Consider the following 20,200-nt stretch of genomic DNA (forward strand, 5'->3'; position numbering starts at 1 on the left):
GTTGAACATGCCCACTAGGTGGTGCAGGCATCTGGTGTTCGATTGTAGAGGCAGAGGCTGAGGCCCTGGTTCACCAAATCTCTCTCTCTTCTCTCTCTCTCTCTCTCTCAAACTAAAAAAAAAAAAAAAAAAATAGTCAGGCATGTTGGTGCACACCTTTAATCCCAGCACTCGGGAGGCAGAGGTAGGAGGATCTCCATTAGTTCAAGGCCACCCTGAGGCTCCATAATGAATTCCAGGTCTGGGCTAGTGAGACCCTACCTCAAATCCATATGGGGGAGTGAGGCAGAGATGCAATGTTCTTGAGAAGGGAGGAGTCCTAGTGGTAAGTGGGTCACAGGGTCTACAAAGTCTGTGGTTATTAATCACCCAAGTACCCACAATGCCTTGGGCATCTTCTGTGAGTGTTTTCCCTTCCAGTAAGCCAACGGGAGCTCGAGCCTCCTCTGGGGCCTGTAGTGGGAAGGTTCTGTCAGCTGCCAAGGGGCTGAGCCCAAGATGCAGCGCCACGCTACCACCTGTAGCCGCCTGAGTTCTTTCTAGAAACCTCTACTTCAGTGAAACCAGGAATTAGGGTTGGTCTACTCTAGCCTAGGCTGATCTGGAATTCACTATGTAGTCTCAGGGTGGGCATGGTAGTTCATGCCTTTAATCCCAGCACTCGGGAGTCAGAGGGAGGAGGATCATCATGAGTTCAAGGCCTATCTGAGACTTCTTAGTGAATTCCAGGTCAGCCTGGGCTAGAGCAAGACCTTACCTTGAAAAACCAAAATAAATAAATAAATAAAAATCAATAAGTAAAAATAAATAAATAAAATAAAATAAAAATAAAATAAAAGAAGTAGGAGGATCACTGTGAATTCGAGGCCAGTCTGGGACTACAGAGTGACTTCCAGGTTGGCCTGGGCTAGAGTAAGACCCTACCTTGACAGCGAAAGAAAGAAAACACGAAATTAAGAAGTTGTGCCCAAGGCATTTGAGGACAGGCAGGTAGAGAATCAGAGCCGATTCTCAATCTGCATTTCTCATTTTGACGCCCCTCCCCTCTTTAGGTTATTCTTGCATCCCAGTGGAGTCTGGTTTTCCTCAAACCAGACCCTCGAGGGGCACACCTCTGCCTCTCCCTCTGGCCTCTGAGCCAGACTCTTGCAACAGCCCTTGGAGGCGAGCTTGCGGGGCAGCTGACAGTAGCGAACTGACGACCCCGTTAGGTTTCCCGCCCCAGCGGGGCCTCACAGTTCAAGGTCAGGGCCACCTGCTTTCAAAGTCCAGGCCCCAAGAGTGAGGTTTTGGGGGTGGTCTCCCCCCAAACAGCAGGGCACTGAGGACACACATTGCACACGTGACGGTGTTGCCCAGGCTGTGTCTGGGGAAGTGTGGCGCATCGTGAAGGGCCAGAGAGGTGGAAGAGGGGTGACGGGGTTAGTAGTAAGAAGGGAAGGAGGAGATGAGAGCGGTTGGCAGGTGGCTTGTGGGGGCGGGGCGCAGGCTGCAGGTCACAGCCTCAGTTCCCACACACCTGGGCTCGTGGGAGCTTCAGGGCAGGGGCAGTGAAAAGAGGCGCCTTGCGACCCATGAACTTCTGGTGGGATCAGGCCTCCCAAGCCACCTGCTTCATGGTGGGGAGTGACAGGGGGAACGTGTCAGCTGCCACCAGGATGTGACACTGGGTGTTTACTGGCATCTCCAAAGAAACCATGTGCCCCGGGAGCTGCCCCTTGTGTGAGCTGCCAGGCTATGGGGCCCTCTTCAGGAAAGGGTGTGGGGAGAGGGACAGAGCGACTCCTTCCGTCCCTGCCTCTCCCACACCCAGCTAGCTTTCTTGGTATGTAGGGGGTGGCAAGAAGGTGTACTCCAGAGCCTAACCCTCCCCGCGATTCCACTGTCGCTTTCAAGGGCCACTGTAGGAATCTACTTCTGAGACCGGAGAGCGAGGTGGGGATGCGCCACTTGACGGGCTGGTTTGAGGAAAACGAGACTCCACTGTGATGGGTTAATAACAGGGTCATGTGAACCACACCTAGCAGAAACCCAGCCAAGCCTTAGACACAGATCCCTTACCCCTGGCCCCATAACCTGCCTTTATATTTTTCTTTTTCTTTTTTATTTATTTATTTATTTATTTGAGAGCGACAGACACAGAGAGAAAGACAGATAGAGGGAGAGAGGGAGAATGGGCACACCAGGGCTTCCAGCCTCTGCAAACGAACTCCAGATGCATGCGCCCCCTTGTGCATCTGGCTAACGTGGGTCCTGGGGAACCGAGCCTCGAACCGGGGTCCTTAGGCTTCACAGGCAAGCGCTTAACCGCTAAGCCATCTCTCCAGCCCTATATTTTTCTTAACTTAAAAAAAATTTTTTTTCAAGGCAAGGTCTCACTCTATCCAGGGTTGACCTGTGACTCACTGTAGTCCTAGGTTGGCCTTGAACTCACAATGATCCTCTTATCCCTCCCTCTGGAGTGCTGACATTAAAGTGTGCCACCATGCCCAGCACCAACTGTCTTTTAATATTTTATTTATTAGAGAGAGAGAAAGAGAGGTAGATAGAGAGAGAATGGGCACACCTGGGCCTGTAGCTGCTGCAGATGAACTCCAGATGCATGCACCACCTTGTGCATCTGGCTTACATGACTACTGGGGAATTGAACCTGGGTCCTAGGCTTTGCAGGCAACTGCCTTATCCACTAAGCCATCTCTCCAGCCCCCAACTGCCTTTGAAATGACACCTTGCAGATAAAGAAAAGGAGCTCAGAGAAGGTAAGTGACTGAGGGCACACAGCATAGGCCCATGGAACATTCCGGAAGCCGGGGCTCCTTCCTCTCTCCTGGGGAGGCTGCTTGGAGGAACTGGCCATGAGTGTAGGTGGTCTTCAGAAGCAGACAGTAGTCCAGCACCCAGGCCTGATCCCACCGTGATGGGCAGGCGTTCCTGGGGTGACCCAGGCTAGCGGCTCTGGAGGGTGTGTGAAGGAAGCCTTTGTCCATTCTGTGTGCCCTAGGAGTGGACTTCCGCGTCAAAAGTCTGCTGGTGGACAACAGGTGCTTCGCGCTGCAGCTCTGGGACACAGCAGGTCAGGAGAGGTATGGGCACTGTCCCAGTCGGCGGGTAGGGGCCTGGACTGCGCAGGGAGTTGAGGCGGGGAGGGAGGCCCCACCTCCAGCCTGGGTGGGAAGTAACAAGCGTGAATGAGAATTCAGGAAGTCAGTAAGGGGGGTGAGTCTAGCCCGGAGAGCCATGGGCTGAGGGCTGGGGTGGTCCTGGATGATTGGTCTTCCACCCTGACATCTGGGGTGGCAGTCATCGAAACTTAAAGGGAATGTATGTTGTGAGTCCACAGTTTCATTTCTAGAAAGTCATTCTGTAGTTAAATTCATACATGGTTATAATAGCAGAGCCTGCTTGTGGCCTAGACCATTGGTGTTATGAAATGTGGGCAATGATTTAAGTGACCTTCCATAAACGAAGGCCCAGCTGGGCGTGGTGGTGCTTGCCTTTAATCCCAGCCCGCGGGAGGCAGAGGTAGGAGGATCGCCATGAGTTCAAGGCCACCCTGAGACTCCATAGTGAATTCCAGGACAGCCTGGGCTAGAGTGAGACCCTACCTCAAAACAACAACAACAACAACAACAACAACTAAAACTAGCTAACTAACTAAATAAATAAAGGTCCAGCCCTCCCTATGACAGAGGTGGGGTAGCCTCCAGAGGCCAGGCTTGGGGCTCAGGGCACGGGGCCTCACGCACACTGTCTGGGCAGGTACCACAGCCTGACGCGTCAGCTGCTCCGCAAGGCAGAGGGCGTGGTGCTCATGTACGATGTCACCTCCCGAGAGAGTTTTGCCCACGTGCGTTACTGGCTGGGCTGTCTGCAGGTGAGCATGCATATGGCTGCCAGGCCTGGTGCCAGTTCTGGGGTTCAGAGGAGGCGTCTGTCCTCCTGAATGCTTGTCCATCTCTTTGAGGGTTACAAATGATACATCAGCCATAGGAGTGACACCGTCTGACTAGGGCCTGTTGGAGGATGAGCTAGGAGCCCCCAACCAAGCTACGTCCTACATATATACCTCTCGCTGCATCTCCCATAGACTCGTGATTCAATTTATCTTTTCTCTTTCTTTCTTTTTTAAAGTAGCGTCTCACTGTAGCTCCGGCTGACCTGGAATTCACTATGTAGTCTCAGGGTGGCCTCAAATTCATGGGGATCCTCCTACCTCTGCCTCCTGCATGCTGGGATTAAAGGCGTGCGCCACCACAACCGGCTCAATTTAATATATACATGTATGTATTTGAAAGCAGAGAGAGATAGAGAAGAGAGCCAGAGAGAACGGGCGCACTGGGGCCTCCCACCATTGCAAACAAACTCCAGATGCATGCAGCACTTTGTGCATCTGGCTAACGTGGGTCCTGGGGGATCAAACCCAGGTTGTTAGGCTTTGCAGGCAAGCACCTTAACCACTGAGCCTTCTTCCAGCCCTCTCAAGATGTAATTCATATGCTGGGGATGTACAGTGTCCGAGCCCAGCAGGAAGGCCAGTGAACACCAAGTGAAGGATGTAGCCTCTTTCTGAAAGTTTCTAGTTTAGTGGAAATGAAAAAAAAAAAAAAAAAAAAAAAAAGGTGGGGGACAAGCAAGAAAACCAAAAGCACAGTAAGGTAACATAAGTCTTTGGGGTCTGATTGGAATCCCAATTACCTCACTGTCCTCCACTTTGTGACACGCAACAAGTGGCTCAACCTCTCTGAATTTCAACTCTGACTTCTCGCACGGGGAGCTGTGTCTATAGCAAGCTCGGGGCAATGCTAGGATGATGGTGGGCATGGTGATGCGCCCCTTTAGTCCCAAGGTAGGTCGATCACGGTGAGTTCGAGGCCAGTCTGGGACGACAGAGTGAGTTCCAGGTCAGCCTGGACTAGAGTGAGACCCTACTTCAAAACAAAAACAAAGAACCCAGTGATGATGATGAAGGACCTAGGGACAGATGTCCAAGCAGCCTGTGCTGTCACAGGCTCAGGTGAGAGAAGCAGTAGCAACGATCAAGGAAGGCGTCTGAGGGGAGCTGCCTTTGAGACAGGCCTTGGAAAGTGGGTGAGCTGGCGTAGCCCGAGGGGAGAGGGAAAGATCCGTGGGGAGAGGATTTGGGCGACGGCCCGTCCGCTTCTCAGAGCACTGGCCTCGGGCCTGGCAAGCGCCGAGCGCGGCTCAAGGGCACATGTCGTGTGCGCAGGACGCGGGCGCGGACACGGCGGTCATCCTCCTTCTGGGGAACAAGATGGACTGTGAAGAGGAGCGTCAGGTGCCCACAGAAGCCGGCCGGCGACTGGCCCAGGTGAGCACCGAGGTGCCAGCCCCCTTGGCAGGGGGGAAACAGGGCTTCGCCCTGCCCCTTCCCATCCCTGGGCCCAGCCAAGGCCTGGGTAGAGTGGATGGTGGACTGATCGACTGCCCAGCCATTGCAGACTAGCCCTGGCCTCAAACACAGGCTGTGCCACTGGACATGACTTTAAACTCACTGAGAACTTAGCAGGTCCCTACATGTTTCCAATCCTCGTGAGAAACATTTTCAGGTGGTTTTTTTTTCAATATTTCTTTTATTTTTTTAAATTATTTATTTGAAAGAGAGAGAGGAAGAGAAAGAGGCAGATAGAGAATGAGTGCACCAGGGCCTCCAGATGTTGCGAATGAAGTCGGGATGCATGTGCCACCTTGTGCATCTGGCTTATGTGGATCCTGGGGAATCAAACCTGGGTCCTCTAGCTTTGCAGGCATGCCTTAACTGCTAAACCATCTCTCCAGCCTCATCTTCAGGTTTTACTTTTTTCAATATTTTAAAATACTTTTTATTTTTATTTGAGGGAGAGAGAGAGAATGGGCACATCAAGGCCTCTAGCCACTGCAAATGAACTCCAGATGCATGTGCCACCTTGTACATCTGGCTTACGTGGGTATTGGAGAATCGAACCTGGGTCATTAGGCTTTGAAGGCAAATGCCTTAACCACTAAGCCACCCTTCCAGCCCCCCCCCCTATATATATATATTTTTTGAGGTAGTGTCTCCCTCTAGCAGGCCGATCTGGACTATGTAGTCTCAGGCTGCCCTCTACCTCCCAAATGCTGAGATTAAAGGTGTGTGTCACCATGCCTGGCTTTCAATATATTTTTATGTATTTATTTAGAGAGCGCGGAAGAGAAGGGGAGCGAGAAAAGGCACCAGGGCCTCTTGCTGTTGCAAATGATCTCTAGACACATGTGCCATGTTCTGTATCTGGCTTTACATGGGTGCTGGGGCATCGAACCCAGACTGTCAGGTTTTGTAAGTAAGCACCTTTAGCTGCTGAGCCGTCCGCCCCACCCTGCCCCATCTTCAGGTTTTAAACGCTTCACTTGAAATTCTTAATTTTATCTCTGGTCTCTAATTAACATACTCCCTTCTAATTTATTCTATTTTAAGACTCAAAATTTTCCTTGGGAAAACTACATCAAAAGCCTGGCTGCCAGACGGCGGATAGTATTTATTTATAAATGGAGTTTAACTACATTCTAGAAAATCTGGAGAGGTATTTAAAAAGAAAAAAAAAAAAAAGGCAGGAGAGTCACTCCTCGCCCCTCCTCTGAACCAAGCCCTCTTGGAATTTCCATATCACATTTCCTTGCTATTTCTCCGGTTGCTCATAATGTGGTGAGGTCACCGCGGTGGCTCCTGGTTGGCGGGGGTTTCCCCTTTTCATTGCAGTCGCTTGGCCTTTATTTTTTTTTTCCTTTCTTTTTTTGGTTTTTCAAGATAGAGTTTCTGTATACCTGGGACTGAGCTGGAAATCACTATGTAGTCTCAGAGTGGCCGCTCGAACTCACAGTGATCTTGCCACCTTTGCCTCCTAGCTGCTGTGGTTAAAGGTGTGCACCACCATGCCCAGCTAGTAGCTTGGCCTTTTTTTTTTGTTTGTTTGTTTTTATCTATTTATTTCAGAGTGACAGACAGAGAAAGAGAAGGGGGGGAGAGAGAGAGAGGGAGAGAATGGGTGCGCCAGGGCCTCCAGCCACTGCAAATGAACTCCAGATGCGTGCACCCCCTTGTGCATCTGGCCTACGTGGGTCCTGGGGAGTCAAACCTGGGTCCTTTGGCTTTGCAGGCAAGTGCCTTAACTGCTAAGCCATTTCTCCAGCCCCACTTTTTTTTTTCTCAATTTTTATTAACATTTTCCATGATTAAAAAAACATCCCATGGTAATACCCTCCCCTCTTTTCTTTAATGTTCATGAAACACTTCTTCAAGTTGGGAAACAAGTCTCCCCTCCACTCTGTAGGCTGGGTTTGTTTCCAGGGTGGCACCCATGGCCTGCAGCTAGCCTGTGGAGGGTGGGCAGAAGCATAGCTGGGAACCACACCCTCCTTTGGGGACCCAGTCCACATTATCCACCCTCTTGTTTGGCCTGCAGGAGCTGGGGGCCTCTTTCAGTGAGTGCAGCGCTGCCCTGGGCCACAACATCCTGGAGCCGATGGTGAACCTGGCTCGGTGAGTGCCACCCTGCCCACACCATCTGGGCAGCCCAGCTGCACCCTAGCCCTCCTGAAAAGTCCCCGGTCACAAGCCCGTGAGCCTCCGGTTCTCCAGCCCCACAGCTGCATCGCTTTCCCCATGTCTCCTCTCATGTGTCCTCATCTAGGGCAGTTGTGACTTAGAAAAGCCCCAGGGTCTCCTGTGGGCTGCAGGGGCCCCGGGACACTTCTGCCCAGCCTCGGTTTGTGACCCTCTCTGTCTCCAGCCCGTCCCTCGCCCCCTGTGGATCTCAAGTCTGTGGCTTTCACTGCCTTTCTGGGCGGGATCATAGGCATCTTCTTTCTGGCCATCTGAGAGGGGCCCTGTATGTTGGCGCAGCCCCTCCTCTGGTAACACTGGCACTCACTGGGGGCTCGGCCAGAGGCTAAGATGTCTGCAAAAAGAGGCATCAGAGCTGACTGGTAGGCGTGGCTCATGGTAGACATGTATTGTGTACTGGAGTGGACATCTTGTCTTTCCCCAGACCTAAGGCACTCTCTCTCTCCCTTTTTATTTTTATTTATTTATTTATTTATTTTGGTTTTTCGAGGTAGGGTCTCACCCTAGCTCAGGCTGACCTGGAATTCACTATGTAGTCTCAGGGTGGCCTCAAACTCACAGCGATCCTCCTCCTACCTCTGCCTTGGGAGTGCTGGGATTAAAGGGCATGTACCACCATGCCTGGCTCTCTTTTTAGAGAGACAGAGAGAGGGAGAGTGAAAGGGAATTGGCGTGCCAGGGTCTCAGCCACTAAAATTGAACTCCAGATGCTTGCGCCACCTAGTGGGCATGCGTGAGCTTGCGCTTGCCTCACCTTTGTGTGTCTGGCTTATGTGGGATCTGGAGAGTCAAACATGGGTCCTTAGGCTTCGTAGGCAAGCGCCTTACCCGCTAAGACATCTCCCCAGCCCCCCCAAGGCTCTCTCTGGACAGAGTTTGGGTCACTATCACCATGTGTCTCCCTCCTGCGGTACATGCCATCCATCTGTCAGTGGCCCATCTCCCAGCTCAGACTCCCCGGCCCCCACACAACACCCCCCAGCCAGCATCAGTCCCAGCTGCAGATTCCCCTCTTCCTGTCTGTCCCCCTGAACACTCAAGCCCGGGAATCCAGCTTCCTTGCACAAGTTCCGGTCCCTCCTGTGGTGCACAGTGCCCAGCGGGCCAGAAGATGATGAAAAGTCACAGTCCTGGGCCCCACTTTCCAACGCTCTGAGCAGAGCGGGGGCTGGGAACGCGGGAGTTGCTTTCTGCCTCCCCGGCCACAGCCGCTCCACGTTGCTCCTGGAGGCTCGGAGGCTCGAGGGAGGAGTGACTGGGGACATTGTCACGCAGGTCCCTCAAGACCCAGGAAGAGCGCCTGAAGGGCTCGCTAGTGGAGGTGACCTCCCTGAAACCACCCAAGAGATACGGCTGCTGCTCTTGATTCTCAGCTCCTGTCTGGCCCCGGGGGACTCAGCCACAACAGAGGCCTGGCTAGAATGTTCTGAAACACCCCTCTCCCCTCCCCCCATTGTATCCAAAGCAGTGCTCCACTGAGCAAATACCACTGGGGTGGGTGGGTGGGTGGATGGGTGGTCAGTCTTTAAAGGCAGGATGAATCTAGAAAACCCAGCTAAGGAAATAGCCCAAAACATTGACCCTGTGCCCTAGGGCAGTGAAATGGCATAGTGAGCATGTGTTGGGGGTGGTATTTTCCTTTTAGGAATATTTGTGTTTCAGATTTATTTTTATTTTTATTTTTGGTCTATCTAGTAGGCCTATCTAGTCCGGGAATCTGATGTGCAGAAGAGAGAAGTACACCTTACAAGGAGCCTGTTTTGTGCTCATTTTGAATTCACACCCTGTCCCTTACCATGGCACCTGTGCTTGCCTCAGTTTCCCTTCTCAGGCATGGGTTTCTTCCCTCCAGAATCTGATCCTGGGAACAGTGGCACTCTGGAGGTCCCTGGCCTGCCAGCTGGTTCACTTACAAGGGGTATCACTGGAGAAGCTACCGTTATTGCCAGAAGCTAGGGGAGGTGGTGTTGAATGCCCCTGAAGGACCCGCTCCACCTCCAGCCAGGATGAGATGACTCCCGCCACCCAGCCTGCTTTAGCACTGGGTCCTCACTGACCCTCCTTCACTCCAGTGCGCTCCCCCAACAGAACCTGTTCGGGGCTACAAGCATGTCCCTTCCCTGGGCAGTTCGCTGTCTCTCTGGAACCCGGGTTTTATAGGCTCTGGCACTGCTAATTGTGGGCCAGGGAGTTAATGAGGCAGATAGGTGGGCTGTGGGTGGGGGGGAGCCAGGAGAACAAGCAGTCACCGTGGGGACCCAGGACCACGACACTCTCTCCCAGCTCCCTCCCCCCCGCCCCCAGGAAGAGATCGCACACCTCCCAGCACCCTCTCTTGGCTCTTCTCTGGCCAGGTTCATTGAGTGCTCGGAGCACAGCTGTGCCAGGGCCACCAGGCTTTCTCTGTGTCCAAGGGCTCAGGGTCAGCGAGCAGAGCCTAGGGACGCCAGAGCAGCACCAGGAGAATAAGGACATTAGCGGGGGTGGGGGACTCTGGGTAGATTTCAGGGTGGACCACAGGCAAGTGGTAGATTCTCAGATCATGTTGGCCAAGCGGGATCTGGCCACAGCTTGATTTGATTAAAGGCAGGGACCTGACCTGGGATGCTTGGGTTCACTGTGTGGAGTGTGGGCACGGAGGAGCCAGGGGCAGGTTGGAGACTGGGATGAGGCGCCAGAGAAAGATTTTTTTTTTTTTTTTTTTTTTTTTTGCAACAGGGTCCCATTCTAGCCATGGAACTTGCTCTGCAGTCCCAAGCTGGCCTCATATCACAGTGCTCCTCCTACCTCTGCCTCCAGTTCTGTCCCACACACCTTCACAGGAACAAGAATAAACTCCTGTCTGGAATAGATCTTCAAGTCTGAACTTGTGAATTTCTTTTTAAAAATATTTTTATTTATTTGAGAAAGGGAAAGAAGCAGATAAACACACACACACAGAGAGAGAGAGAGAGAGAGACAGAGAGACAGAGAGAGACAGAAAGGGAGGTAAGAGAATGGGTGTGCCAGGGCCTCCAGCCACTGCAAATGAGTTTCAGGCACATGTGCCACCTTGTGCCTCTGGGTTACGTGGGTCCTGGGTTCTTTGGCTTTGCAGGCAAGTGCCTTAAACACTAAGCAATCTCTCCAGCCCAACTTCTTTTTTTTTTTTATTTTTCCAATTTTTTAAAAAAATTATTTATTTAGCCAGGCGTGGTGGCGCATGCCTTTAATCCCAGCACTCGGGAGGCAGAGGTAGGAGGATCACCTTGAGTTCAAGGCCACCCTGAGACTACAGAGTTACTTCCAGGTCAGCCTGGACCAGAGTGAGTTCCTACCTCAAAAAACCAAAAAATAAATAAATAAATAAATAAATAAATATATATATATATATATATATATATGTGTATATATATATATATATATATATATATTTTTTTTTTTTTAAAGAACCCAAGAGAAAAGCCAGTGTCAGGCATCACAGAGACACCCCTGGGTACTGGCTCCCTGTCCCCAGGGCAGTGGGTCTCATTTTGATTCCCCTGCTGGGCAGACAGCTTTTCCCTAAACTTTCTCATGCACCCAAGGTGATGGGAAATGAGCCACTAATGGTTATGGGAATGTCCCTTCTTCTCCTAAACGTTGACCCCACCCCATTCCCACTGTAAGCGTCACGCAAAGTCACAGGGGAAATCTAATCCTAGCGACAGCTGTGAATCACCTTTAATTTACTGCAAAGTCACTAGAGCAACTTAGGTTATAATTAGCGCTGAATTCCACCCCACGTGCATCCTCCAAATGGCTGTTTGGAGGGCGTGTGCATGCGTGTGTGTGCGTGCGTGTGCACACGCTCACAGTCCCTGACTTGGATGGCTCTGACCTGTGAGGAGAGACAGATGCTGTTTACCTTCTGCCTAAAATACAACAGGTCCCAGGTCACACACAACCGGTCACACATACACACGTATCTACCTGTCACTCTGTTTGCACACGACATCTTGCCCACTACAGAGAGGCAGCGACACGCCCTGGGTACTTGGCCTCCAGGGAGAGCCAGCAGTGCCCTTTGGTGCTCACTGCTAGCTGGTCGCCGTGCCCTGCGGTGGTGGATAAGGTGGTGGATAACCTTCCTCATGGCCTCACGGCCCCCAGGATGCCACTGTGGGTGTGAGCCGGTGCCTTGGGCCTGGCACTGAAGTTTGGTGAGTACTTGCTGAGAGACAGGGAAGTGAGATCCGTGTGATAAGACATCCACGCGGCCTTGCTGAGCGTGAGCACGAGCGGCCTCTCTCACCTCCTTGGGTCCCTCTTTTTTTAAAATTATTTATTTATTTATTTATTTGAGAGCGACAGACACAGAGAGAAAGACAGATAGAGGGAGAGAGAGAGAATGGGCGCGCCAGGGCTTCCAGCCTCTGCAAACGAACTCCAGACGCGTGCGCCCCCTTGTGCATCTGGCTAACGTGGGACCTGGGGAACCGAGCCTCGAACCGGGGTCCTTAGGCTTCACAGGCAAGCGCTTAACCGCTAAGCCATCTCTCCAGCCCCTCGGGTCCCTCCTATCAGCGCAAACGTCAAAGGCCTCGCCAAGGCGCCACGGTCCGCGAGGCCCCGGGTCTTCTGGTCTCCTCCTGGCTCATCTTCTGCACTCTGGGCCCCATCCCAGGGGCCTCCTGCTCCCTTCAGACGTGCCCTTCGCCCTCGTTCTTCCTGCTACGTGAGCTCTCCTTGCCCAGGTTCCGGACTGGGTCCCCGTCTCATTCCCTTGGGGGGTCCTCTTGGCCACCAACTCATCTAAAGTGACTTCTCACCGTCACCTGTCTTCGTCCTCCCACTTCTGACATCTTTTCTGTTTTTGTTTTAGAGACAAGGTCTCTCACTCTGTAGCCCAGGACAGCCTTGAACTCACCACGATAATCCACCTGCCTCAGTCTCTCCAGTGTTGAGATTATAGGTTCTAAGCCACCACACCTGGACTTTTGTTTTCTTTTGTTTCGAGGTAGGGTCTCGCTCTAGCCCAGGCTGGCCTGGAATTCACTATGTAGTCTCAGGGTGGCTTTGAACTCATGGTGATCCTCCTACCTCTGCCTCCCAAGTGCTACGATGAAAGGCGTGTGCCACCATGCCCAGGAGAGAGAGTGAGAGCGAGAAAAAGTGCACCAGGGCCTCTAGCTGCTCAAACAAATTCCAAATGCATGTGCCACTTTGTGCATCTGGCTTTACATGGGTTCTGGGGAATTGAGTTGGGTCATTGGGCTTTGTGGGCAAGTGCTTTAACCCCTGAGCTATCTCTCCAGTGTCCTCCCCACCCCCTGCCCTTTTTTTTTTTGTTTGTTTGTTTTTTGAGGTAGAGTCTCACTCTAGCCCAGGTTGACCTGGAATTCACTATGTAGTCTCAGGGTGGCCTCAAAGTCATGGTGATCCACCTACCTCTGCCTCCCAAGTGCTGGGATTAAAGGCGTGTGCCACCACACCAGGCCCCCCCCCCTTTTTTGAGATAGGCTATTATATAGCTCAGGCTAGCCTTGAACTTGCCTTGCAGCTGAGGATAATCTTGAGGTTCTAGGGAATCAAACCCAGGACCTCATGCATTGCTAGGCAGACACTCTACCCACTGAGCCACATGGCCAGCCCCTCCCTCCAACTCCGGCCGCCACTTGGCCAGGCTGACCTCTGTGTGTGCAGGCTTGCTGCTGCTCCTGACTTAGGTGCTGCCGCTGGAAACTCTATCTGACACAGGATTTGCGTTTTGTCCTCTACCATGTGCCCGTGACTGGCAGAGCCTGGCGTATGGGAGCTGCTCAGTAAATCTTGGCTGAGCCAAAGAATTGCGGCAGGAGGCGGACCTCTACTAAAAGAACCAGGTTTACTTCAGTTTAAGGCAAGTTCCACAGACGGTCTCAGACACGGGCACAGGACCAGACGGCAACGCCACCACCACCATGCATGAGGGACGGAGGTGGGCAGGGTGGAGACGGGAGATGGCTGGTGGGGACCCCATGCGGCAGAGGATCACATGCAGGGCCTGCCCCCCGCCCCATGGGCGAAGACTGATGGAGGACTGACCTGGGTCTAGGGTCTTTGCCCGCCCTTCCTACGGCAGGGGCTGGAGCTCCGGCTCAGATGCCGGAGCCCGGGGTGGAAGGGCATGGGGATGCGGGTGTGGAGGGATGACGGGAGGCAACTGGGTGACCCCAGGGCCAAGAAAGCCTGGGTGAGGGTCGTGCTGGTGAGAAGTGGGCCACAGGAGGCTGGGTATGGGATGGATGGAGCTCAGGACCTCACGGCTGGAGGAGACACTTGGCCATCTGGCCAACCCTCTCTGTCATGGCAACGGGGTGGAAACCGAGGCCTTACTGGGTCCCCACACTGTGGGGAAGGGCGTGAAGGGGGGCAGGCTGGAGCTCAGGGTCCCTGTCTCCTGTCTCTGGGCCACTGAAGGGTCTAGAGCAGAAGCCAGTGGACTTGTGGGGCCTGGTTTATGGCTGGCTGGTGGCAGGGGCGGGGGGGGGGGGCTTCTGGGCAGGAGGTGCTGTCAGCCAGCTGTGACGGTGCCCTGAGCCACACCAGAGACAGCCTGCTGCTGTGTCGACAAGCAGCCAACCAGCCCATGGCCCTGCGCTGACAAGCTTCCACTTGTGGGCCTGCCTGAGGCGCAGGGTCCATCACAGTCCCTAGCAGGCCAGCAAGTCTGTGGTCACCAGCCTCCAGCTTCACTGGGGACAGGACAGGGGGCGGCCCGTAGGGCAGGAGCCTGGGACAGCACACACCAGGATGGGGACTGGAGACCTAGCCACACACAGGAACAGGGGAGAGATAGGACCACCCGAGGTGGGCTAGAGGACCTCACTGAATCCCCCCAAAAAACCCCTGTACTCCTGTCTTCTGCACCCACAGTTTCCGGGTTTGGGTGGAAGTGCGATGTTGCGACGGGGGCTTGGGGAGGAGCACTGCCCCACCTCTTACACCGGGGTTGAGTCCAAAGGCCTGGCAGGTGGGGCCTCTGCCTACCCTCCGGGCCTCCAGTCCCCAGCCACCTGCCAGCGCGCCGGCCTCAGATGTGCGTGTGCACCGGGGACCCTGGCGGCGAGCGGGCCGGGGACTGTGGGGGCGATGGCGCAGCGGGTGGGGGCCGGGGACGAATGCCCTGGGCCTTCATGTAGGACACCAGCTGGTCGGGGATCTCTGCCAGCACGTCTCGGGCCAGGCGTGCCATGCTCAACACATGGTTACCCGTGCGGTCCACATAGTCCCGGAAGGGCACGAACTGGCAGACGGGAAGATGGATCGGATCAGGATGGCTCTCCCCTGGTCCCTTCTAGACCCTGCCCACTGCCCACTATCCTCTCCCACAGTGAGCAGCGCTGGGGGGGCAAGACGTCTGCTCGGGTGCCCTCAGCACCCAGGCTGTGTCAGGACTCAACCCTTTATCTGTGGCTCCAAGGGGCTTAGGGGTGCTGGGAAAGGCTGACTGAACCACCCCCCAGCTTGCTTTGGCCCCTCTCCAGAGATGGGCTCCCCACTGGGCCTGTAGAGGGCACTGTGAGCTCAGGTGGGCCATGAGCGGGCGGCAGGCAGGGTCCACCCTCACCTGGACAATGTCCCTCTCCGCCAGCTTCCCCCGAGAGGAGATCCGAACGTCATCACCATCCAGCTCCACCATGGCTGTGAGGGGAAGTGACAGAGACAGTAGATGGAGGGACACCTGGATCTGGCAAGACTGGGTCTTGCCTTCCAATCTCAGGCCAGTCCAGGGCTCCAGTCACCCGGTTAGAAGTAAGGAAAGCGCCGGGCGCGCGGTGTGCACGCCTTTAATCCCAGCACTCAGGCGATAGAGGTAGAGAAGGATCACTGTGAGTTCAAGGCCACCCTGAAGCTACATAGTGAATTCCAGGTCAGCGGGAGTCAGGCAGAGCCCAGCCTGGTGGGGCTGTGACGACCGACCGGCAGGCGGGGGCCTGTACTTGCCCACCCTTCCCGGGTCCCTGGGGATGGAGGGATGACACAGCGCCCTGATGAGGGTGTGGGCACCCTGACGCATCCCTCCCTCTCATGCAAACCAACACACCCAGGCCACACACATGTCCAGGCATGAGCTCTTGCTCGTGGGGAATTGTGGGCACAGTGTGGGGAGGGCCACCCTGGGAAGGGGACGCTGGACTCACCATCGAACTCAGCCTGACCCACACCGACGATGATGATGGACATAGGGAGTTTGGCAGCCTGGGAGAGAGAGAGAGAGAGAGAGGGAGAGGAAGGGGGGAGTCCAATGTGAGGGCCAGTTGAAAGAGAAATGAGTTCAGGGTGGAAGAGAAATGCACAGGTTGTAGAGAGAGGGTGAGGTATGAGGAGTGCATGGGAAGTGAAGGATGGGGGTGCTCCAGGAGAGGGGGAGGGAGGGCGCCCCACACCCTCTGATATTGGACCTCCACCACGTGGAACGGGAAAACTATGGCCAGAGCCCTTCTTGCGGGGAGTCTGTGAGATTGGGGAGCAGGCCCGTGCTCTGGACTTCTCCCATGCCAGACTGTCCACCTCTCTGGCCAGGTGGGCTGGGGTCTGGACCACCCAATATGACTAAGGGGTCCCAGCACCTGCTCCATTCCCCTAAGCCCCGGGTCCAGCACTCCAAGTCCTGCCAGACTGTAGGCGGCAGCCAGGGGCTGGATGAGGGCAGGGGACCCAAGAGAGGATGCCGTTCCCCCCCAGCCCCAGCCCAGCCCTGAAGGAGGCACACCCTTGAGACCCCCTTAGGCCCACAGCCGCCACTCACGTTGACAATGGCCTCCTTGGTCTGCGCCATGTCGGAGATGACGCCGTCCGTGATGATCAGCAGCACCGAGTACTGGGAGCCGTCCTGCACGGCCGCCGCGTTTCTGCAAGGGGCAAGCGCCGGCCGGGCGCTTTAGGACGGGGGGTGGGGGTGGTGGTGTCCCTGGGGGGGGGTCACGCCTCCCCCACACCTTCCGGAGATGAGCGCCGGATCCCGGGGAGGAGGGTGCTCACCTGGCCACGTGGCTGACCACAGGGGCGAAGTTGGTGGGCCCGTAGAGCTGCACGGTGCGCAGGCTGCGGTGGTAGGCCTCCAGGATGCCGTCAATCCCGCAGCACGACGGGTTCTCCTGGTTGCCATTCTGGGGTGCACGGAAGACGGGTGGGCTGAGCTCCCCGGGGGGGGGGTGGTGGTGGTGGAAAGGGCACAGGCAGCTTCTGTCCGTTGCCCCTAAGCCCCCCCACCCCCGACCCCTGGCTGTCACCAGCCCGGGACTGGACGTCTCACCAGCGGGAACTCGTGGGACACCCGGCCGTCGGGCGGCAGCTTGGCCCCGAAGCCCAGCGCGGGGAACATCTTGTCACTGTCGTAATGTTGTATGATCTCCCCGACGGCAGTCAGCGCCAATGCGTAGGCATTCAGCTGGTAGGGGCTCATGTAGTGCAGGGACGTGGACTGCGAGGGGTTCCCTGTGGCACCGGGCGGGGGGACACCCCTCAGCCTGGGCCGCAGGTGCGGGATGCTGAAGGGGGGTGTCCATGAGCACCCCTCACTCTTTCTTTCCCCTTGACCCTCGGTCTCCCATACTCTCCCTTCAATCCCTAAGCAAAGGGAGCTGCTGGACTGTCAGGACACCCTCCCCATGCAGTATCCTCTGGCATGCAGGATGGTGGCAGCCCCACAGCCTGCACTAGGCAGCGGCAAGAGGAAGCTTGCCCGCAGCCTCACGGGCTTGGAAAGACCAGATCCTCCAGTCTGAGGGCTCCCGGCTTCCACCCTCACCCAGGGCCCATAAAGCCCACAGAATCCGAGCCCGCCGGGCCCCTGCCCGCCCTCCCCAGCTGTCCTCCGCTCTGGCCTCACCAAACTCTCAACAGCCCCCACGTCACGGCCTTGGCAATGGATGGCTCTCTTTTTCCCAGTCACTCGTGGATGTTCACATGCCTTGCGCCCTTACCTCTGTCAGGTGTCACTGTCCCTTCCTGTAGCGATGCCTCCCTATCAACCCCTTCCCTCTCCCTGTCCTGACATTCCCTGTGCCCCTTGTTACCTCGGAGTCCAGAATTCATGATCTGTTCTTTACTGAAGGGCACATGGCTGCCTCTACCTCCCACTGGATGTGACAGAATCTTAACCTCTCAGCCTCAGTCTCCCCAGCCCCGTGAGGACTCAGTGGGTGTCACCGGTAGGACTGCCATTGTTGACATCTGTACTAAGCCCAGCATTCATGAAACTAGGCCCTGTGGGCGTAATGAGAGTTCTGCCATCTCATAGGAGGGAGAGATCTTGGCTGTTTTTTGTTTGTTTGTTTTGTTTTTGGTCTCACTGTAGCCCAGGCGGACCTGGAATTCACTATGTAGTCTCAGGCTGGTCTCGAACTCATGGTGATCCTCCTACTTCTGCCTCCTGAGTACTGGGATTAAAGGCGTGTGCCACCACGCCCAGCTTGGGTGCCTTAATTGGCACAAAAATGAGCAAAGTGTCCCTGTGGGGGCTCCTGGTCATGCAGCCACAGCCGGACACTGGGGACAATCAGTCAGGGAAGGATGATAGAGCTGCCAGCAGGGGTGGAGGGTGGGGGTCCCTGGGCTGTGCTCTGCCTCACTGGGGACCGCAGAGTTCAGCCTCAGCTCCATTTCCCCCTCTAGCCTTGGGGTGGGGCTCCATCCTTGAGGAAAAATCATTTCCTGGGGCCCTGCGCTCCCTCACTCCCCAGGGAGACAAGGCTATAGTTCAAGGTAGAGCCCCAGGACCCAGGCAGGCCACTGTCATTACGACCCGTCCAACCTGACAGAGACTGTGGCCACCTCTATTGCATTTGTCCCCAGGATCTAGATGCCTCCTTTTTGGGGACCAAGGTCAGGAATATGAAGGACCTAGCTCACAGCCACGTTGACCCCCCCCCGCTCGTCGGCCCCCACTCACCATTAGAGGCAGTGAAGTCGATGGCTACTGTGAAGTTGATCTGGGTCCTGGAAGAGAACACCCAGGGGTCACCTGGAGTGGGGCAGGGCAGTAGGGAGGGCGGGCAGCACCGGGCAGGCAGAGAGGGGTAAGGCCAGCTCTGAGACGTGAGACTCTGGGACAGTCACAACGCGCAGCTCTGGGCATTCAAGCCTGCCAGTGGGCGAGCTCTCTGAAGGGGACTCTGCTCTGTGGTCACGGGGGTGCCACCGCTTACTTCCTCCCTGAACCCTGGCCTCTGGGACACCTGCCTTGAGTGGACAGCTCCCACCAGCTTCTGGCTCAAACTTGCAGTCTGACTAAGGGTTAGAACATGTGACGGAAAGGAAGAGGAGGTTACCACCATGAAGTCTTCTGACCCCAAACCTAACCCTGAACCTGGCTGAGCCTCCAGAGCTTTCTAACCAGGTTCTAATATATAGGGGATAAAGGGGCATGTTAAGTGACATCACAGGTGACTCAGATGGCACCATGGGGCTGAGAAGAAGTGACAGAGGAGTGCTCAGCACTAAAATATCTCTATCACACCTTCCAAGGCTCAGGGTCCATTGCGGAAGAGGTGGAGGAAAGAATGTAAGAGCCAAAGGAAGGGTAGGACTCCTTACGACGTGCTCCTCCAGACACAAAATGGCCTGGATATACGTGACCTCACAGTGCCTGACACTACCTACACAAGACCATTATAACAGGAAGAAAAGATGATGACATCAAAATAAGAGAGAGACTGATTGAGAGGGGGAGTGGATATGATGGAGAGTGGAGTTTCATAGGGGAAAGTGCGGGGGGAGGGAATTACCATGGGATATTGTTTACAATCATGGAAGTTGTCAATAAAAATATTAAAAGAAGAAAAAAGAAATAAGTAAATAATGACATCACAAGGATGCTGTTAGGAAGCTCCAGTCTGGGAAATCATCTGGGAATGCTACAGGATCCAGCCACACCTGTGGAGCAGCCATGGGGAAGGGGAAGAAGGCCAGAGGTTAATGTTGGGTATCTTCCTCAATTGCTCTCTACTGTCTTGATAACTATTTAGTTAAAAAATACATTTTCTAGCCGGGCGTGGTGGCGCACACCTTTAATCCCAGCACTTGGGAGGCAGAGGTAGGAGGATCGCCGTGAGTTCAAGGCCACCCTGAGACTACAGAGTTAATTCCAGGTCAGCCTGGGCCAGAGTGAGACCCTACCTCCACCCCCCCTAAAAAAAAAAATCAACCAAAAAAACAATACATTTTCTGAACCAGGCATGGTGGCGCATGCCTTTAATCCCAGCACTCGGGAGGCAGAGGTAGGAGGGTTGCCGTGAGTTCAAGGCCACCCTGAGAGTATATATAGTGAATTCCAGGTCAGCCTGGGCTAGAGTGAGACCCTACTTCGAAAAAAATATTTATTTTCTTGTAAATATTTGTTTATTTATTGGAGAGAGAAAAGAGGCAGAGCGAGAGACAGGGGAGAGAATGGACACACCAGGTCCTTTAGCCACTGCAAACGAACTCCAGACATGTACTGCCTTATGCGTCTGGCTTATGTGGGTACTGGGGAATTGAATCTGGGTCCTTTGGTTTTGCAGTGTCTTAACCACTAAGCCATCTACCCAGCCCTATTATGTATCTATTTCTTTCTTATCTTTTTTTTTTTTTTTTTTTTTTAAGTAGGGTCTCACTCTA

The 20,200-nt window shown here is 54.5% G+C and overlaps 2 protein-coding genes across 3 annotated transcripts in view; one reads left to right on the forward strand and one right to left on the reverse strand.

Moving 5' to 3' along the window:
- Positions 1–9,072, forward strand: part of Rab44 (RAB44, member RAS oncogene family) — a 31,194-nt gene extending 22,122 nt beyond the window's left edge. The window contains exons 9-13 of the mRNA XM_004649769.2: positions 3,002–3,083; positions 3,760–3,874; positions 5,228–5,329; positions 7,437–7,513; positions 8,873–9,072. Of these exons, the coding sequence (XP_004649826.2) occupies positions 3,002–3,083; positions 3,760–3,874; positions 5,228–5,329; positions 7,437–7,513; positions 8,873–8,963 (467 nt within the window). The 3' untranslated portion in view covers positions 8,964–9,072. The remainder of the gene's footprint in view (positions 1–3,001; positions 3,084–3,759; positions 3,875–5,227; positions 5,330–7,436; positions 7,514–8,872) is intronic.
- Positions 9,073–13,423: 4,351 nt separating this feature from the next.
- The window catches only part of Cpne5 (copine 5), a 100,538-nt gene continuing 93,761 nt past the window's right edge, over positions 13,424–20,200 (reverse strand). For both annotated transcript variants that reach the window (XM_045157657.1, XM_004649540.2), the window contains 7 exons: positions 18,495–18,541; positions 16,857–17,038; positions 16,583–16,710; positions 16,350–16,452; positions 15,742–15,799; positions 15,168–15,241; positions 13,424–14,843 (listed from right to left, as the gene is read on the reverse strand). In XM_045157657.1, coding sequence (XP_045013592.1) covers positions 14,631–14,843; positions 15,168–15,241; positions 15,742–15,799; positions 16,350–16,452; positions 16,583–16,710; positions 16,857–17,038; positions 18,495–18,541 — 805 coding nt within the window. In that variant the 3' untranslated portion in view covers positions 13,424–14,630. The remainder of the gene's footprint in view (positions 14,844–15,167; positions 15,242–15,741; positions 15,800–16,349; positions 16,453–16,582; positions 16,711–16,856; positions 17,039–18,494; positions 18,542–20,200) is intronic.

Source organism: Jaculus jaculus, chromosome 8 (assembly GCF_020740685.1).
Source record: "Jaculus jaculus isolate mJacJac1 chromosome 8, mJacJac1.mat.Y.cur, whole genome shotgun sequence".
NCBI classification, from domain to species: domain Eukaryota; kingdom Metazoa; phylum Chordata; class Mammalia; order Rodentia; family Dipodidae; genus Jaculus; species Jaculus jaculus.